The sequence below is a fragment of the Rhinoderma darwinii genome, chromosome 4 (genome assembly GCF_050947455.1).
Source record: "Rhinoderma darwinii isolate aRhiDar2 chromosome 4, aRhiDar2.hap1, whole genome shotgun sequence".
Classification (NCBI taxonomy): domain Eukaryota; kingdom Metazoa; phylum Chordata; class Amphibia; order Anura; family Rhinodermatidae; genus Rhinoderma; species Rhinoderma darwinii.
The window spans coordinates 122,323,703-122,342,922 of NC_134690.1; the positions used below are offsets into that span (position 1 = coordinate 122,323,703).

General features: G+C 41.5%; 1 protein-coding gene across 1 annotated transcript in view; it reads right to left on the reverse strand.

Annotated features, from left to right (window-relative positions):
• The window catches only part of PLCH1 (phospholipase C eta 1), a 151,296-nt gene that overhangs the window by 109,554 nt on the left and 22,522 nt on the right, over positions 1 to 19,220 (reverse strand). Inside the window, exon 2 of the mRNA XM_075861528.1 lies at positions 1,870 to 2,016. Coding sequence (XP_075717643.1) covers positions 1,870 to 2,016 — 147 coding nt within the window. The remainder of the gene's footprint in view (positions 1 to 1,869; positions 2,017 to 19,220) is intronic.

The window sequence follows — 19,220 nt, forward strand, 5'->3', positions numbered from 1 at the left end:
CGCTACCGCTGTAGCAGCCACTGGGCATGGGGGGGCCCGTGACAGCGGGCGGCATGGGCCTCATGCCACTGGCTCCGTAGCTTCCGCTATGGCTGCTACAGCGGTAGTTACATCACCCCCTAGACAGGGGCTCCCACTAGAAGCAGAATCCCATCGGCAACACTCTGGCCCACCGAAGGCGAGTGGGCCCCAGCAGTAAAATATATATTCAGGTTACTAAAAAATTATATTCTGCTCATGCAAATATATATTTCTTAAAGGAATAATTCTATATTTTACATTGGATTTTGTTTTGCCCTAAAATGGACAATGTGAGGCCTGACTCGGTGAGTGAAGAGTGGAAAGCAAGGAGCGCGTGCTATGATCCTTCACTAGCCATACTGCCATCTATCTTTCATTCCAAGATGGCAAAGTCCCAGGAAAACATGGAAAACTTTCTAGGACATCCTACGGACTCCCCCTGAATATTACATCATGTTGATTGATGATTATGTATAGCAGTAAACATCTGAGTATACAAAACTAGATTCATGGGCAAAAGAATTTACCATGGACAACATCCCACCACAACACGTGGAAGTATGGTTAATGATCATAGACTATTCACAGTATATTGCAAATAGTGGAAAATCGGCATACTTCAGTGGTGGGCAATTGGCAGTCAAAAAAAGGGGCGTTACCTGAGTTCTGTCTCCCCTCTTATTCTTTTACGTGACTTGCTGTTTTTGTGCAGGCATCTTTAGCATTAAAGGGGTATTATAGCCTACAGCATTTTTCAACTATCCACTGTATAGGTGATAAATGCTAGATTGGTGGGTTCCGACCACTGGGACCTCCACTAATCAACACAACGGGGGATTCCGGTCTCCCCAGCTGCAAGACAGCGGCTAGGAGTTTGAATGTAGTAGAGACCGGGCATGCGCAGTGCCGCTCCATTGAAAGTCTATGGATGGGGCTGATGGAAACAGCCGAATGCTGTGATCCCCTATTAATTTAGCATTTATCACCTACCCAGTGGATATATAGGTGAAAAATGTTGTCGTCTGGAATACCCCTTTAATAAAGGGGATTTCCCACTACACATATTTATGGCATATCGACAAGATCTGCCCCTAAATGTTTGATTGGTTCAAGTTCATCTTCTTGAAACCTCAACAATTCCAAGATCAGGGGCCCCCTATCCCTTGTTTACAGAGGAGAGGTGGCCACACATGTACAGTCACCCTCAATTATACTTTGACCTCCAGACTTTTGTTTCTAGGAAAAGTAAGTAGCTGCCTGACACTGACCACTGTCAGCCATATCATGGTGCTTGCTTTTTTATATTGCCTTCTATTTTCTCCTTCTCTTAGATCTACATAGGAGACAGTCACAGTGGCAAAACCCTCACCCTCCTCCTCTTCCCATTCCTCTTGAAGAGAAGATACATGATTGGTTGATTTATTGAACCTTTGGTTGCAGGCTCTGAAACACAATATGATAACAGTGACAAAATGTTTGTCTATCATGAGTGTGTCAGATAAACCCGATCGTTTCAGTTATAGGTCCTAAGTTTACCAGGTAATACTTGTGTTTTAACTTGAAAATCAGAAAATGCTGGGAAGCATAGATATTTTCATCACTGAGATGGAAGTAGCTAACTTCTCCTCCTACTTCCAGTAAAAATCACTATAGCTGGCAGCTTGTGATGTAACTGCAATTAAATGAAAAGTAACAAATGGGATTCTTACACTCTGTACACTCAGTCAAATATTCTAAACAGCTTTATTTTGTCATGAGCATGTGGCCAGATTCACAGTTTTTAGTAACATCAAGACTGTTATTTTTTATAATATGGGTTTTAGTTTTCATGTGAAATAAGAAACTTACTTTTAGCTTTCTCACTCTTCCTGGAGGGTCTCCATCGAATACATGTACGATGTTCATCCAGGTAGAACAGGCGCACAAGACCCTTTGTTCCACTCTTCAGTTTGATCATCTGTGTCCCAGACTGCATTACACTCATACATCTTTCAACTGCAAAATAAAGATAATATACAATTTTACTTGATAGCCAGACAAAAATAAGAAGAATGGCAATCTCGGATCAACAATAAAAATGTATCAGGAATCTTTATGTGGTTCATTTATTTTACAAACTAGTATAAGTTTACTGATCAATGTCTCTATGACTTTAAAGGGGTATTTCCACCTTAGACATTTATTACAAATCCACAGGATATCTATAAATGTCTGACAGATGCAAGTCCCAGCTCTGGGACGCAGAGCTATCATGACGCGGGGGTAATCTAACCACCATCTTGCCTGGCAAGACGGCCACCGCATTCAGGGGGATTTTGATTGGAGAGAGCTGGTACTCACATCTATTAAACATTTATGGGAGGCAGTTATGGCATATCTGGTGCATATGCCATACATTTCTGAGGGAATAATCCTTTAAGCCAGAATCACACAAAGAGTTTTGATGCAGTTTTTGGCTCAGGTTTTTTGAGAAAACACCGGAAGTGGATCCAAAAGAAAGGAAAAGCATAAAGAAAAGACCGATATTTCTCCTTTCTTTATTGTCCACTTCTGTGTTTGGATTAGAAAACTGAGCCAAAACCTGTACCAAACACTGAATCAAAACTGTGTGTGTGATCCTGGCCTTAAAGAGCTATTTCAGAAGCCCTCCATGAATTATAATATATGCAACATTGTTTACTGATATCATATTGGGGATAGGACATATTGTACAGCTCTTTTAATCCTGTTCTTTTGGGTTCACAAAAAGAATGCCAGAATGATAGTGTAAACTGACACTAAGGCTGGGTTCACACGACCGGGTCCCGCCCGAGCCCGACTGTCGGCCGGGAAAATCGGCCATTTTGCCCGGCCGGTTTGCATAAAGTTTTGCATCCGTTCCGGGCCGGGCAGATCTGGACAGTGACATCAGCGGCAACTCCTGAAGGGGAATCCCCATGTGTTCGGAGAATCCGCTTTAGGAGTTTCCCCTGATGTCACTGCCCAGATATGGACAGAGACATCAAGCGCTCTGTCCAGGAGCGGAATCCCCGAAAACACGGGGATTCCGCTCCTTCAAGGAGCTAAAGTGGGGCTAGCACATAGCAGAGCGGGGAGATACCTCCCTGCTCTGCTATAGTGGCGTCGCTACAGTAGTAGCAGCAGCAGCAGCTGCTAGCGGCGCCATGGAAGGTGTCGCTGGGCCGGGGCACTTTTAAAACAAGCAGGGGAAGGGAGCCAGCGCAGCGCTCCCTTCCACCTACTGTACACCCCGGCCCTGCCACACAGTGTACAGTGTACAGCGTACAGCCATTCGTCCGAATGGCATCAACTCCTCCTCCTCACATGCACTCTGCGCTGTGAGGAGGAGGAGAGATAGAGCGCAAGCGACGAAAAACCCGGCCATCACTCGTGACACATTCCGGTGATGGCCGTGTATTATCCGGCCCCATAGACTTCTATGGGAGCCGGGCGGCCGGTCACCCGGCCGAAAATAGAGCATGTCCCATTTTTTGACGGCCGGTTTTCCCGGCCGTCAAAAAATCGGTCGTGTGAATAGCCCCATTAGGGGTCTATTATTCCTAATGCAGCCGGGTGCCGGCCGATTTATGAACGGCCGGCACCCGGCCGGGAAACCCTGTCGTGTGAATGAGGCCTAAGGGTAAGGCCACACGGTGCATTGTTGATGCGGTTTTGTTGCGTTTGAAAACCGCATGCGGTCAACTGCATGCGTTTTTTGTCTTTGTAATGCTGCAGTTCTGTTGCGTTTTTAACCCCTTAGTGACCAAGCTTGTTTGGACCTTAATGACCAAGCCAAATTTGTCAAATCTGGTATGTGTGACTTTATCAGAGAATAACTCTGTGAAAGTTTTGAATATCCAAGTAATTCTGACATTGTTTTTTCGTCACATGTTGTACTTTATTTTAGTGGTAAAAGTAGACTGATACGATTTGCGGAAATAACTTAAAAAATAGAAAAATTGAAGAAATTTTGTAAAAATTATCATTTTTCCCTATTTTTAACTGCAATATGTCACATATGTACACACATACTGTACAATTTTTTTTATTAAATATATATTTCCATCTCTTTACTCTATTTTGGCAGCACTTTTGAAAAAAAAAAATAATTTTTGAGCAATTTAGAGGACTTACAAGTTAAGTAATAATTTTATAAATTTTGTAGTACATTTTGTTTTCCTGCACCAAGCCAGGTTTTCATAGGCTCATAGGTGTCAGAATGGTGGAAACCCCCACAAGTGACCCCATTTTGAAAACTAGACCCCTTAAGGTATTTATTAAGGGGTGTTGTAAGTATTTTGACCCCACAGTTTTTTTGTAAGAATTCATGCAAAGCAGGCATAAAAAAATATAATTTAACTTTTTTCATAAAAGTATCACTTTGAAGACCGATTTCTTTGTAAAGCGACCATGAGAATGAAGAAACACACCCAAAAATCTATCACCCTGTTTCTCCTGTTTTCAAAAATGCCCCCATTGTGACCCTAATGCGTTGCCTGGACACACGACAGGGCCCGAAAGGGAGGGAGCACCCGGAGGCTTTCAGGACTCATATTTTGCTTGAAAATGTTTTAGGCCCCACTGTACATTTGGAGAGGTTTTGAACTACCAGAACGATAGAAACTCCCCATAAACGACCCCATTTAGAAAACTAGACCCCTTAAGGTATTTATCTAGGGGTGTAGTGAGTATTTTGACCCCACAGTTTTTTGCTAAATTTAATGCATAGCAGGTGAAAAAAAAATAGAAATTCACTTTTTTCATAAAAGTATCACTTTGAAGACCGATTTCTGTGTAAAGCGACCATAAGAATGAAGAAACACACCCCAAAATCTATCACCCTGTTTCTCCTGTTTTCAAAAATGCCCCCATTGTGACTCTAATGCATTGCCTGGACACACAGCAGGGCTTGAAAGGAAGGGAGCACCCAGAGGCTTTCAGAACTCATATTTTGCTTGAAAATGTTTTAGGCCCCACTGTATATTTGGAGAGGTTTTGAACTACCAGAACGATAGAAACTCCCCATAAACGACCCCATTTAGAAAACTAGACCCCTTAAGGTATTTATCTAGGGGTGTAGTGAGTATTTTGACCCCACAGTGTTTTGCTAAATTTAATGCATAGCAGGTGAAAAAAAATAAAAATTCACTTTTTTAATAAAAGTATCACTTTGAAGACCAATTTCTGTGTAAAGCGACTATAAGAATGAAGAAACACACGCCAAAATCTATCACCCTGTTTCTCCTGTTTTCAAAAATTCCCCCATTGTGACCCTAATGTGTTGCCTGGACACACAGCAGGGCCCGAAAGAAAGGGAGCACCCGGAGGCTTTCAGGACTCCTATTTTGCTTGAAAATGTTTTAGGCCCCACTGTACATTTGGAGAGGTTTTGAACTACCAGAACGATAGAAACTCCCCATAAACGACCCCATTTAGAAAACTAGACCCCTTAAGGTATTTATCTAGGGGTGTAGTGAGTATTTTGACCCCACAGTTTTTTGCTAAATTTAATGCATAGCAGGTGAAAAAAAAAAAAAATTCACTTTTTTCATAAAAGTATCACTTTGAAGACCGATTTCTGTGTAAAGCGACCATAAGAATGAAGAAACACACCCCAAAATCTATCACCCTGTTTCTCCTGTTTTCAAAAATGCCCCCATTGTGACTCTAATGCATTGCCTGGACACACAGCAGGGCTTGAAAGGAAGGGAGCACCCAGAGGCTTTCAGGACTCATATTTTGCTTGAAAATGTTTTAGGCCCCACTGTATATTTGGAGAGGTTTTGAACTACCAGAACGATAGAAACTCCCCATAAACGACCCCATTTAGAAAACTAGACCCCCTTAAGGTATTTATCTAGGGGTGTAGTGAGTATTTTGACCCCACAGTTTTTTGCTAAATTTAATGCATAGCAGGTGAAAAAAAATAAAAATTCACTTTTTTAATAAAAGTATCACTTTGAAGACCGATTTCTGTGTAAAGCGACTATAAGAATGAAGAAACACATGCCAAAATCTATCACCCTGTTTCTCCTGTTTTCAAAAATGCCCCCATTGTGACCCTAATGTGTTGCCTGGACACACAGCAGGGCCCGAAAGAAAGGGAGCACCCGGTGGCTTTCAGGACTCCTATTTTGCTTGAAATTGTTTTAGGCCCCACTGTACATTTGGAGAGGTTTTGAACTACCAGAACGATAGAAACTCCCCATAAACGACCCCATTTAGAAAACTAGACTCCTTAAGGTATTTATCTAGGGGTGTAGTGAGTATTTTGACCCCACAGTTTTTTGCTAAATTTAATGCATAGCTGGTGAAATAAAATAAAAAAAACACTTTTTATATAAAAGTATCACTTTGAAGACCGATTTCTTTGTAAAGCGAACATGAAAATGAAGAAACACACCCCAAAATCTATCACCCTGTTTCTCCTGTTTTCAAAAATACTCTCATTGTTGCCATAATCTGCTTATTAGACCTGTGGCTGGGCCAAAAAGAGAGGGAGCACCCTTTGGCTTTCAGGGCACAATTGAATAAATTCTAGGCCCCATATCATGCATTTAGAGGCATTGAGCTGCCTGAACAAAAAAAAACCACGCAGAAATGACCCCATTTTAAAAACTAAACCCCTAAAGGTATTCATCTAGTGGTGTAATGGGCATGCGGACCAAAAATGTTTTAAATGAGGAAATAATGGGTATCATTTCAGACACTATGGGTATATAATGTTTTCTTCAAGCTTTTATTACGTTTCCACATGAAATAGAGGAGACGTGGTAGAAGGTTATTTTGTTAGAAATACGCCACATTAATAAATTTGTGCGGCACAGAATAGAAGTGAAGCCGTGTATTCATAACGGATACATGTTGCTATAGACGTATTTGCCTGTACTTATGACTATGTCTTGCTGAAGAAGCAGTTGGTGCCATTATGATGTCATTGTGGACAGAATTCTGTCCTAATATAAAATCAGTCAGAGAGGAAAAAATAAACTGTACTGGAGTGACGGGCAATATCTTCAAACAAATGGAGGAAAATGTATCCAACTATGTTGCAAACGCGAGTCTGTTCACTAGATAGAAGAACACCTGCAGGGCTGTCATGACAAGGATTTTTTTTTTCAGTGACTGGTTGTACAACGTCTCTTTAGCTCCATCAATCCTTATGAGGGAAGAATGTGCCAAGTGACGCGGTACACCATAACAGACCCCTGCCCGGCAAGGTAGGAACCGCTATGTGCACAAAACAACCAATCACCTACAGAATATATAAAAGGACAGTGTCCAAAACCATCTATAGGAACAGTAAAGGATCACTAATCCCCAAAATGATGTCAGTATTTCCAGAAGAACCGTAACAAAGCCCATGGTGTATTGATAAGGAACAGCTCAATTATTAGAGATCCTCCAAATAAAAAAAAAAGATCATGCCCGTATCACGGTACAGAATTAGGAATGTAACAGCTGTATGTGGCAGGACATAGTCATAAGAACAGTCAAAATAAAAAATTGTGGATGTGGGATTTTGTACTGGACAATTAATTCCAGCACTTGATCACCCACAAATAAATAAAAAAAATCATAAGGGGTAAAATTAGTTTCACGGTCTGAAAAAAATGTGCTCTACAACCTCTCCCACAAGAAATAATCCCTACTTGGAAAGCCCACGAACTAAAAAGAAAATATAAAGAAATTGACTCCCTAAAAAGGCCCCCAACCCATTATTTTTTTTTGTGTTAAATTCTAGTAATTTGCAACCGTGTGAAAGGTTTCGAAACAGGGATAGTTACAAAGGGCTGGTTTTGATGGACACATGGGGCAATAAAAGCGGGTATCCCTCCTCCTGCCATGCCTGCTACATACCCGACACCTTTTTTGGGGATATTTTTGGGTCTCAGTGGAGGGAATAGGGTGTAAAAAGTGGCGCTCTGAAAGCCTGCGCACATCCTCAGATTCGCAGGATTGTGCCGGTATAGTGGACTCAAAAAGGAGATGCTCAATGACCTTCTCCTGAAATTGAAGGAAAGTGAGCGTTCCTTGGGCTTTTTTGAAAATAACAAAACTGTTATAGGTAGCAACCTGGATGAGGTAGATTGCTACCTTTTTGTACCAGGCCTTATTTTTGCGCTTCACCAGGTAAGGCTGAAGCACCTGGTCGGAAAGGTCTACACCCCCCATAAATTTGTTGTAGTCTGTTACACAGACAGGTTTCTGCTTTGCAGTGGTAGCCCCCCTCTCCGTAATTGCCACAGTGGTGTCCGTGTGTACGGTGGACAGCATGTAGACATCCTTCTTGTCGGCCCACTTCACTGCAAGCAATTCCTGACTTGCAAGGGCCATGGATGTTCCCTTTCCCAAACGCCTGGACACCAACTGTTGTGGGAGTCCCACTCTGTTCTTCCGTACTGTCCCACAGGCCCCTGTATTTGCAGCATGGAGGGCTTTATAAAGGGCAACGCTGGTATAAAAATTGTCTGTATAGACGTGGTACCCCTTGTGCAGAAATGGCTCCATTAGGTTCCACACAATTTTGCCAGAGGTGCCAATAGTTTCTGGGCAGCCTGGGGTATAAATTTGGCAGTCCCTGCCTTCATAGATTTTGAAACCGCAGGTGTAACCCGTTGTGCTCTCGCAAACTTTGTACAATTTCACCCCATATCTGGCTCGTTTGGAAGGGATGAATTGACGAAAGGAAAGACGCCCTTTGAAGCTCATGAGCGATTCATCTACTGACAAATTTTTGTCAGGGGTGTACAACTTTAAAAATAAATCATTTAGAAGGGTGATTAATGGCCTTAATTTATTAAGCCGATCATAAGCTGGGTCACTTCTTGGGGGGACTTGGGAATTATCAGTAAAATGCATGAATCGCATTAGGGCCTCATAGCGGTTTCTGGACATCACTGCTGCAAATACAGGGGTAGCGTGGACAGCACTACAAGTCCAGTAGGACCGGACAGAGGGTTTTTTAACCAAACCCATATTGAGGGTAATGCCTAAAAATTTTTTTATTTCTGGGACACTTGTGGGGCTCCACATTCTGGAGTACATAGATGCAGGCTTTTGTAGAACAAACTGCCTAGCATACAGATTAGTCTGCTGGACTATCAAGTCTAGGACCGTATCACATATAAATAAATTAAAAAAATTATAGGGGGTAAAATTTTGGACGTCGACACTAATTCCTGGGGTCGCTTCAAATTGGGGTACTTGGGGGGAAAATGATAGTGCAGGATCCCACATCACGGGAGGGACTGCAACACTCGGCCCTGCACTTGACACCTCTACAGCGACTGACGTATCCACCACCATAGGACTATGGGGTTCAGCGGTGGAATTAGAATCGTCACTGTCACTGTCTGGAACAAATTCTGAAGCGGTGTCTGTTTCGCTTTCAGAAGTGTCGGAACATAGCAAGGCGTAGGCTTGCTCCGCGCTGTACATACGCTGAGACATATTTATAGATGTGTATGTATATATATATATATATATATGCCCTATAAGTCCTAACCCTAAAGTAAACCTAAAATCCTAAAAACGACACCAATTTTTTATTTTTTTTTATATATATATTTTTTTTATATTTTTTTTTTTTTATATAACAGACGTAAAATTAATTCTAAACGGCCCTAAACACGAACGCTAAACTAGCCCTAACCCTAAAGTAACGCTAAACTAACGGTAAACTAGCACTAACGCTAAACTAGAACTAACGCTAAACTAGCACTAACGCTAAACTAGCGCTGACGCTAATCTAGCGCTGACGCTAATATAGATTTGATATATTATATATATATATATATGTATGTATAAGAACGATGATTTTTTATCACTTTTTTTCTTTCTTCACAGCACAGGACTTAGACTGATTTCTCTCTCCTCTCAGAACAACTACAATGGGAGGAGAGAGAAACACAGCCCATGTCCTGGCTGTGTTTTGAAAATAACTGTCAGTGATCTCTGTGATAGGTTTTATCACAGAGATCACCTGATCAGGGACCAGTCACAACGGTCCCTGATTGTTGCTGTGCCAGATGACGACACAGGTAAGTTATGCAAAGCGCACTCGGGCGCCATTTTGGGGGGGGGGAATCGGACCGTGGGGGGGGGGCGCACTATTTACCCGTTCTCTCTCCTCTCTAAGGAGTTATTCCATGAGGAGAGAGAAATGGCGATTATCCGCCGGTTTAGCGTGAACGCCGTGAAATAGCGATTCACGGCGATCACGTGACCAGAGACCACTCGTTATGGTCTCTGGTCGTTGCCCCGAACTCTCAGCTACCTCCGGTAGCTGAGAGAACGGAGCCCCGATCTTTAATTTCGGCGCTACTTTAGGCTAATGCGATCACGTTAAAAGGCGTCGCATTAGCCTAAAGCCCATTAGTGAGGAACGTAAAAAGGCGTACTGTTGGTCACTAAGGGGTTAAAGGAAATAATTGATGGACATAGTTTTCACCCGTGTTGAAGTTTATTAGGTGCTTCCTGTATTTAGTTCATTACAATGCATTGCAGAACGGTTAGCAAAGACGCAAGCAGTTCAGCAATAACTTTGTCAGCGCGGTCATTAACTGTATGCGGTCGGACACTATGAAGATGCAGTTAACTGAACAAAAACACATTGTAATATAATAGCAGCAGTCTGTCCATAACCAAAATTTCACCATTGACTTCTATTGAAAAATGACTTGCTGCAGTTTAAAAACGCAACATAAATGCACCGTGAGGCCTTATCCTAACACAGGCAGTTCATGAAAAACCAGGGGAGAGGGGGCCGTGTAATTTTGCACAACAATGTAAATCTGTGTGCAACTCGGGATCCATGGAAAGCTGGGTGAAAACCCTATGGGTACTCTGAAAGATGCCATTAATGGTTGTCACATAGAATCTGTTACGTAGGCGAGCTAAGATATGGTAGAATGGAAAATTAAAAGCATATAGAAATATTTCACCCTGGAGGCAAATCAGGAAATAATATTTCAAGAATAATTTTTTTTATTAAGGGGAAATGCTCTTTAAAGGCTATGAACACCTTTGAAATTATATATATATATATATATATATATATATATATATATATATATATATACACACACACACACACACACATTTTATATATATATATATATATATATATATATATATATATATATAGTTTGGTGCAACTTTCTAAATACTTTTTATTTTAAATTATTTTAACTTTTTGAGATACAGCTGCTTTGTATTCTGTATACAGAGCAGCTGTATCTAGCGCTGAAAACTGTATCTGTCAGGTCCATGGGATGCACCAAACACAATGATATACATTTTTATTTAAAATAAAACAAACAACAATTTCAAGGGTGTAGCCTTTAAGGATGATGCCAACAGAGTAATGTCACTCCTACACTTATTATAGTCAGAGGTCATTATTAATTACAATGCGCAGTGATTTACCAGACACAATTGTTGTCGGTACTTATAACTTCATTGTCTGACAAATTTCCTCTTCAATCTCACAAGAAAACCTTTTCCCTATGATTTCCATAATTAATTATCTGCATGAACAATATTTTGAAGATACGGTAAAAGCCCATGTACTGCAATTATGATTTTATTTTAATCTTAATACCTTCCTCATTGCACACTTCACTGTTAGCACTTGAAAACTTCAGCTAACAATTTTTACTTTCCCTAAGCCTTAAATAACAGAACACAGTGGACCTCGTGGATCAATGTGTCTCTCGCAAAAAATAAATGAAAAATGGCGCAAATTGTAAGCAAGATATTTATTGAAGGGGTTGTCTTGAGGAGGCCATATGGACAGCAGCTCCTCATTTAGCGAACCGTGCCCATTTATGTATTACATGGTCGGCCATTCATTTGAATTGTAATCAGGGCTGCACCGTCGATGAGGCGAGATGAGCTGCCACCCCCTCCGGCACTAATTGTACCTGCGTCTATAGGACGCAGATACAGTTACATGCATAAGAGCAGTGCCCGACCATTCAGTGCCTTACAATGATGCTGATTGGCAGGGCAGAATGACTTGCCCTGCCAATCAGCGCCTTTCAATGATGCTAGTGGCGTAATGGCGCCGCTTCCGTTGATGAAAAGCGCTGATTGGCGGGGCACGTCATTCTGCCCTGCCAATCAGCACCGTCGTTCAGCCCCAGTAGACCTGCTCAGAAGAGAGCAGGCATGCATTGACAAAGGACGGAGCGGGAACGGAATCAAGGTGAGTATGTAACGTTTTTTCCACTTAAAAGTGTGAGTGGTATTATCTACTGAGAGGGGGAGCTATATGTGGGGCACAATCTACAGGGGAGGCTATATGTGGGAAATATGCAGGGCACTATATACAGGGGGAGCTATCTACAGGGGCCGCTATAAGTGGGACACTATCTACAGGGGTTGGCTATATGTAGGGTACTATCTACAGGGGGCTATATGTGGGGCAATATATACAGAGGGATATGTGGGGCACTATCTACAGGGTTCGCTATATGTGGGGCACGATCTACAGGAGGGTCTATATGTGGGGCACATCCAGGGGGTATATGTGGTGCACTATCTACAAGGGGGCACAGTGTATGGTGCTATTATAATTAGAGGTGCAGTGTATGGAACTTTTAATTTTAGGGGCAAAGTGTGTGGCACCATGAGAATTTTGTCTTCGTTTGTAGGTGCAGAAATGTTTGAAAAGTGAGAAGCTGAAGACATCTGAGCGGCAAACTGCAGAAATAGGCTGTGGCCGGGAGAAGTCATCATAGAGGTCTGGGCCGGATGGAGAAGAAAAGGGAAAAAAACAATTGAAAGTCTATGGATGGGGCTGATGGAAACAGCCGAATGCTGTGATCCCCTATTAATTTAGCATTTATCACCTACCCAGTGGATATATAGGTGAAAAATGTTGTCGTCTGGAATACCCCTTTAATAAAGGGGATTTCCCACTACACATATTTATGGCATATCGACAAGATCTGCCCCTAAATGTTTGATTGGTTCAAGTTCATCTTCTTGAAACCTCAACAATTCCAAGATCAGGGGCCCCCTATCCCTTGTTTACAGAGGAGAGGTGGCCACACATGTACAGTCACCCTCAATTATACTTTGACCTCCAGACTTTTGTTTCTAGGAAAAGTAAGTAGCTGCCTGACACTGACCACTGTCAATGCCAGTACAATGCAACGGCGCATCCGCAAGAGTTGGAGGAGGCTGCTAGTGATGTAGAACAGCCATGGGGGATGTCAATCAAAATCTGGGGGGCACCATTTCAATTTTCGCCTCAGGCGGCAGAAAAGCTAGAATCGGCCCTGATTGTAATGCATGTAATACTACATTTCCCTTGTAGTAGTAGTTATCTGTGGAAAGTAGTGGAGGGTGGTAGCTAAGCAGTTTCTACATTTTCAGATTGCCAGATGTGTATAAACAGAAGATTACCAGAAAGTCAGAGCATGGAGAGCTGATATCCATTACAAGAAGGTTCAATCGGGTAACTGCCATACATATACTGAGAAAAGTTGACAACCATCTGTAAATTTAACAGGTGTTTTTTTTCTGCTGTCCATTGTGTCCAGATGCATCATGTACAGGGAAGGGGACGCAAGGAAGAGATAGAGTGTAGGGATCATTTAATCCTCCGTTCCTTTCTGTATCTGGCTGCAGCGAACTGACGGCTCAGGCTGTGCTCAGCCAATCAGTGTGCTCCTCCAGTCTCCACTCAGCAGCAGCCTTGTTTGTCTCCAAGCATAATGTGGAAGTCTCAAACCATTTAAGTGATAAGCAAGGAGAAGCTTGCTAAAACCGTCCTCCTCCTATGTGTGCCAATGTCCTTGTGGCCTCCTTCCCCTGCAGAACCAGTCAGTGTCCACAGTAAACAGTAGCTCACAGAACAGGCCCAAGAAAGATTAACTGAATCTCAACCCCCCTGCACACGGCCATAGCCGTAATCATGGTCCGTGATTATGGATAGACAGCCGCAGACAGTCACCCACATTTGCGGACCATGCTCCCATTATAAAGTATAGGAGCACGGTCCGTAAATTCAAAAAATAGGACGGGTCCTATTTTTTGCAGATCCTTTCTACGCCCTGGACACCGTTCCGTAAATATACGGGAAGGTGTCCATGGGCTATAGAAAATAATGGATCCATACTTAGATCCACAATTACGGATCCGTAATTGCGGATCAAAATTACGGTCGTGAGCATGGGGCCTTAGTCTGGGAGTGGAGGAGCTATCAGAGGATGTATGACAAGAGATATCTGTGTTTATTTTGCTACAAGACCTGCAATACACTGTGACTTTATCCTCTGGCCTGCGTCATCATGAAAGCCAAAAAATAGAGCAAATATGGAAAGGTCATGAGGGTTACCAATCTAGCAGAAGGTGTATGCCCAGCTTTCTGATGTGGTGGTGGGGTGTTAAGTTTTTCTCTATGCATCTAAGTTTTTTTTTATATACATTTATATACCGCAGTCCATAGTACTATTACCTCTATATACATTTTTATGCTGCTCCTATATATACATCTAAATACTGTCCCTGCCTCTTTATACCACACCCTGTATACTATAATATACAGAGACAGTGTGCAATATATAGATATATACAGAGGCAGGAGCAATAAAGTTGACCAAGGTAATTTTTAGAGTCAAAATTAATTTGTTAGTTTGATGCAGGGCTCTAGGCGGCATACTATGCACTATTAGTGATTTTAATCGTGGCATTTTGGGGCATGGCCTATATAAAGAGGGAGGGATATGTCTGGAAAAATTTTGGGTCGTCCGTGATGTTTACCTCAGTTGTACAGATATATCCAAAGAGGAGGCTGACAATCCTGATACTGGGGTAAATTAGCCTCAATAAGAAAAACTATAACTTGTAAAGTAGATCAAAAGTGGAATTCATAGACTGAGCAAATATGATATCAGAAAAGTGTCTTGGTTTGCTATTTGAGCATAATAAGTATTTTCATCACATTTGCCCACATTCCTGTGCCCATGGGTTGAGGTCAGTTATTGTACTCAAGTTCAGAGCTGTACGACCTCATCACTGGCAGAGAGCAGTCATTTTATCGGCTACAGGTGAACAACCCCGCTTTAAACTTTCCTCGATTTGATTTGTTGTGTTGACAGCTATTACAATACATTATAAGGACAAGTTCAGGGAGTTCATAATAACCATGCAGAGCTTTGTTCTACAAATGTTATCAAACAACAACCACATCCTCTGGATTCATTAATGACGCAGAAGAATAATAAAAAGCAGGAAGGAAGAAACAAGCTACAACACTCAGCCCAGCAAGTGCGGGAGAATGGGAACACTATTATTTATAAAATATCAATATATTCATACTAGCTCTACAATAACTCAGACATACTGAAGCGAGTATCTCCTGGGAGAGCCTCTTCTGCAATAGTTTTCCTCTTTAAATTTCTAACAGAAATATAAATTGAGTAATGTGCTGTATGTTAAAATAGTATGATCCAGGTTAACTCAGCTGGGAAATAATAGGGAAGCAAAAGTGATGCCCCGGGAGACATTCACTACAAACACAAATTGGCAATTTATTTAAAACCACAGATGGTTGGAAGTCACAATTTGAACTAAAGATGCCCAATCTGCATATAGGCCAATAAACTAAACTATCCTTCTTTGTGCCTGTGCCCTAGCTGGAGTTCTCTGTGGCACAAATAATTTTTACAATAGGACTTGGCATGCAAATATTGATTTACCAATTATTGTATTTATGTCTGAATTATAAACAGATATCTGAAAAAGTAAAAAATAGCACCTTCTCAAGGCAAGTTTTACTAATGTACCATACCTAGCACTAACATGAGTTTCTGGTTCAAGCTCCACAACTATATTATATCAGCTCCAAATATTAGGTCTGCTTTTTAGAGCAGTTTTAGATTCAATTGAATAATGCTAAGCTGCAATACACAGTCCATGGACAAGGGTGGACAAAGATAGACCATGGCGCTAATGTGAATGCCCCATTGTGCTGATCAGAGAATTTGAAAGGTAAGTATCATATAAAGTTCATTACTTTTCAATGGGGACAGCTCTAGGGATGTTTTCCATTTATCATGATACCCCTTAAATAAATGATTGACGCAGAGAGTTCCTGAATTGGCCATATGCACTTGACCGTTTCCATAAACAGGATAGCCCAGTTGACCAATTGAAGCCCAAAGTTCCAGAGACCCCCATAACACTATTTCTGGCTAAAGATGTAGGGAGTAGTCCAAAAGCTAACCAGCCGTGGTCCAGTTTCAGGCCTTGAAGGTCCTTAGCATTTTGTAGGCTGTGAGACAATTTCAAATATGACATGTAGAATTGAGCCATACTGAATATTAAAAGGTAAAAAAAGATTAATAAAAATGTGATCTAGTTATATGGCTCTAACCTTATTAATACTCTGACCTGCATTGTGTTACTAGTGTATAATAGTATCTGGAGTTGCCAACAGCTGGGGGTCACTGGAAAATACAGATCTAGTCATTAGAGTTACTATTATTATTGTGCTCAATTTACTAAATACCCCAAATATTTAATTTGTTGCTTTAGGATATAAAGCTATCATCATGTTCACTTGCCCTCTATTTCGAAGAATGTATGAGGGTATGTTCACACAGGCTATTTTCAGCCATTTTTCGGGCCGTAAACGCCCCGAAGAAAGGCTAAAAATGGGGGGGGGTGAACGCCTCCAAACATCAAACATTTGAACAACATTTCAAAGGTAAAAACGGCGTTCCATTCCCACGGGGCATTTTTTACGTGGCCGTTTTTAAAAACAGCTGCGTAAAAAATGCCTCGTAAAAAGAAGTGCATGTCACTTTTTGAGCCATTTTTGGAGCCGTTTTTCATTGACTCAATAGAAAAACAGCTCTAAAAACAGCCGCAAAAAATGCTTGATGCTTAAAAAACGGCTGAAAGTCAAAGGCTGTTTTCCCTTGAAAACAGCTCTGCATTTTCAACTGTTTTTAGATGAGCGTGTGAACATACCCTTATAGTTCGAGAACAGCTGATGAGACAGGCACATAATGATCCAGTCAGAGCCAAGACAATGACGGCCTCTGATGTCATAAAAATATACAATTATAGATGATATCTATGATGTGTCATTTTCTATATCAAACAGAGCAAACACACTGATTGTTAATTTGCTTCAAGGCAAATAAATTAGACTTCTACTTTTAACCATTTCTCGGGGGTAGTTTCTCCATCCACACTGACAATATTACCGGATGTAAATTTCCTGCTTCTTCCTCCATATATCATCCTTTATACTATATCATAAATAGACATTGAGTGTCACTATGGAACTGCTCTGCCAGCATAACAAAAGGATAACATTTTATTTAAATCCCAAATACGTTAACCATTACAAAGCACATATACAACAGCTATTCAGGTAATTGAAGATGGATAATCTGTAATCTACAGTGCAGTGTTGCCTTCCTAGACATGATGCAATGGGAAAGCCCTCGTAAACGCTGATCGACAGAAAGATTAGAAGGAACAGCAGCTTAAAATCCCAGCCCACTTCCAGTCAATTCAATTAAAATCAAAGCTTTAGATGAATTCCAGGGCATGATGCTCACCACTTTATCCCTGCTACATGAAACATAATATAATTACAGATCTGTCTCTTAGTAATCATTGTTATAACATTGGGAAGGAAAGTATTTTATTTTGTGTGTGGTGAATTATGGAAATGATAAAAATGCACTTTCTGGTCTTTGGGTTAGGTTAGATTGCCATGAACCGGCTACACGCATATATTAGGAAACTGCGTACATAACTATAAGGGTATGTTCACACGCTCATCTAAAAACAGTTGAAAATGCAGAGCTGTTTTCAAGGGAAAACAGCCTTTGATTTTCAGCCGTTTTTTAAGCATCAAGCATTTTTTGCGGCTGTTTTTAGAGCTGTTTTTCTATTGAGTCAAAAAGTGACATGCACTTCTTTTTACGAGGCATTTTTTACGCAGCTGTTTTTAAAAACGGCCACGTAAAAAATGCCCCGTGGGAATGGAACGCCGTTTTTACCTTCCTGCCTCGCTGCAGGACAGCTGTCCCGTACTGTAATCATGATTACGGTACGGGACAGCTGTCCTGCAGCGAGGCAGGGACTCCTAGCATCATACATCACTATGATGCTAGGAGCCCGGCTCCCTGCACTGTGTTCGGTCCGGGTCTTCCGGCCGAAATACGTTCCGTACATTACGGACGTAACATGGTCGTGTGAACCCAGCCTAACAGTGCTTTTAGATCCTCATGTGCAGTACCTTATTGGAGCCTGTGCTCCCAAAGCTCAGCCATTTGTGCTGCAGACCTCACATTCCTAATTTACTAACAGGGAGTTAGGATGTTACAGTAGAGCTGTGTCCTTTTCGTGGTCACTGTGTCTAACTAGTTCACAATACACTTGCCACTGCTCACTTTCCCAAGTTTCCCACTACAGTGAATGCTTCTTGAAACTGTGGTGACACCTCTGTGATCACAGGAATTAATTAGATAGCATGCTCTAAAGACAGTTTGAAATTCCGATTGGGTCTGTTATTCCCGTTATTTTAGCTATATTTCTATATCTCTCTCAGCAAGGAGGAAGTAAAGGGCTGCAGTAATTCAAGTCTACTACTCAGCCCATATAGAAATGCATGGAGTTTGTAGTCTGAAAATGAATTAAGCTAATTTAATGCAGAGCATAGAGCATTACTAGCCGGAGCAGAAGGGGGTTTGCCAGCAACCTTGGACACCAGGGCAAGCGCTGCCTACTATGGCTAAGCAGAGAGCCTTTGGCTTCCTGCACCGCCACTTACTCTTATAAGCCACAGGCTGTTTTAGGCCTGTGACCTACTAGACGTCTAGAGAACATTAGCTTGACGTCCAGGAGCAGGTGGCGTGATAACGTCACTGCGTCATGCCACTTGCGTGGGGCCGCAGGCAAAAGACCCAGCCACTCGTGGAGATGGGTTAGGTGAATTTCAGTTTTGTTTTTTATTTTCATTGTCGCGAAGAGAGCACTATAAAAGTGACTATATAGTGAAACTCACACATGCCACAGTCAATATGTCCAAGCGTATGTTTATTTTAGTTTGACTACTTTGCTTTTACTATTTGATAGCACTGCATTATTGGGGTTAGTCAAACTTTGCTTAGCTATGCAATATTTGTATATTATAACCTATGTATTTCCATGAGCCGACTGTT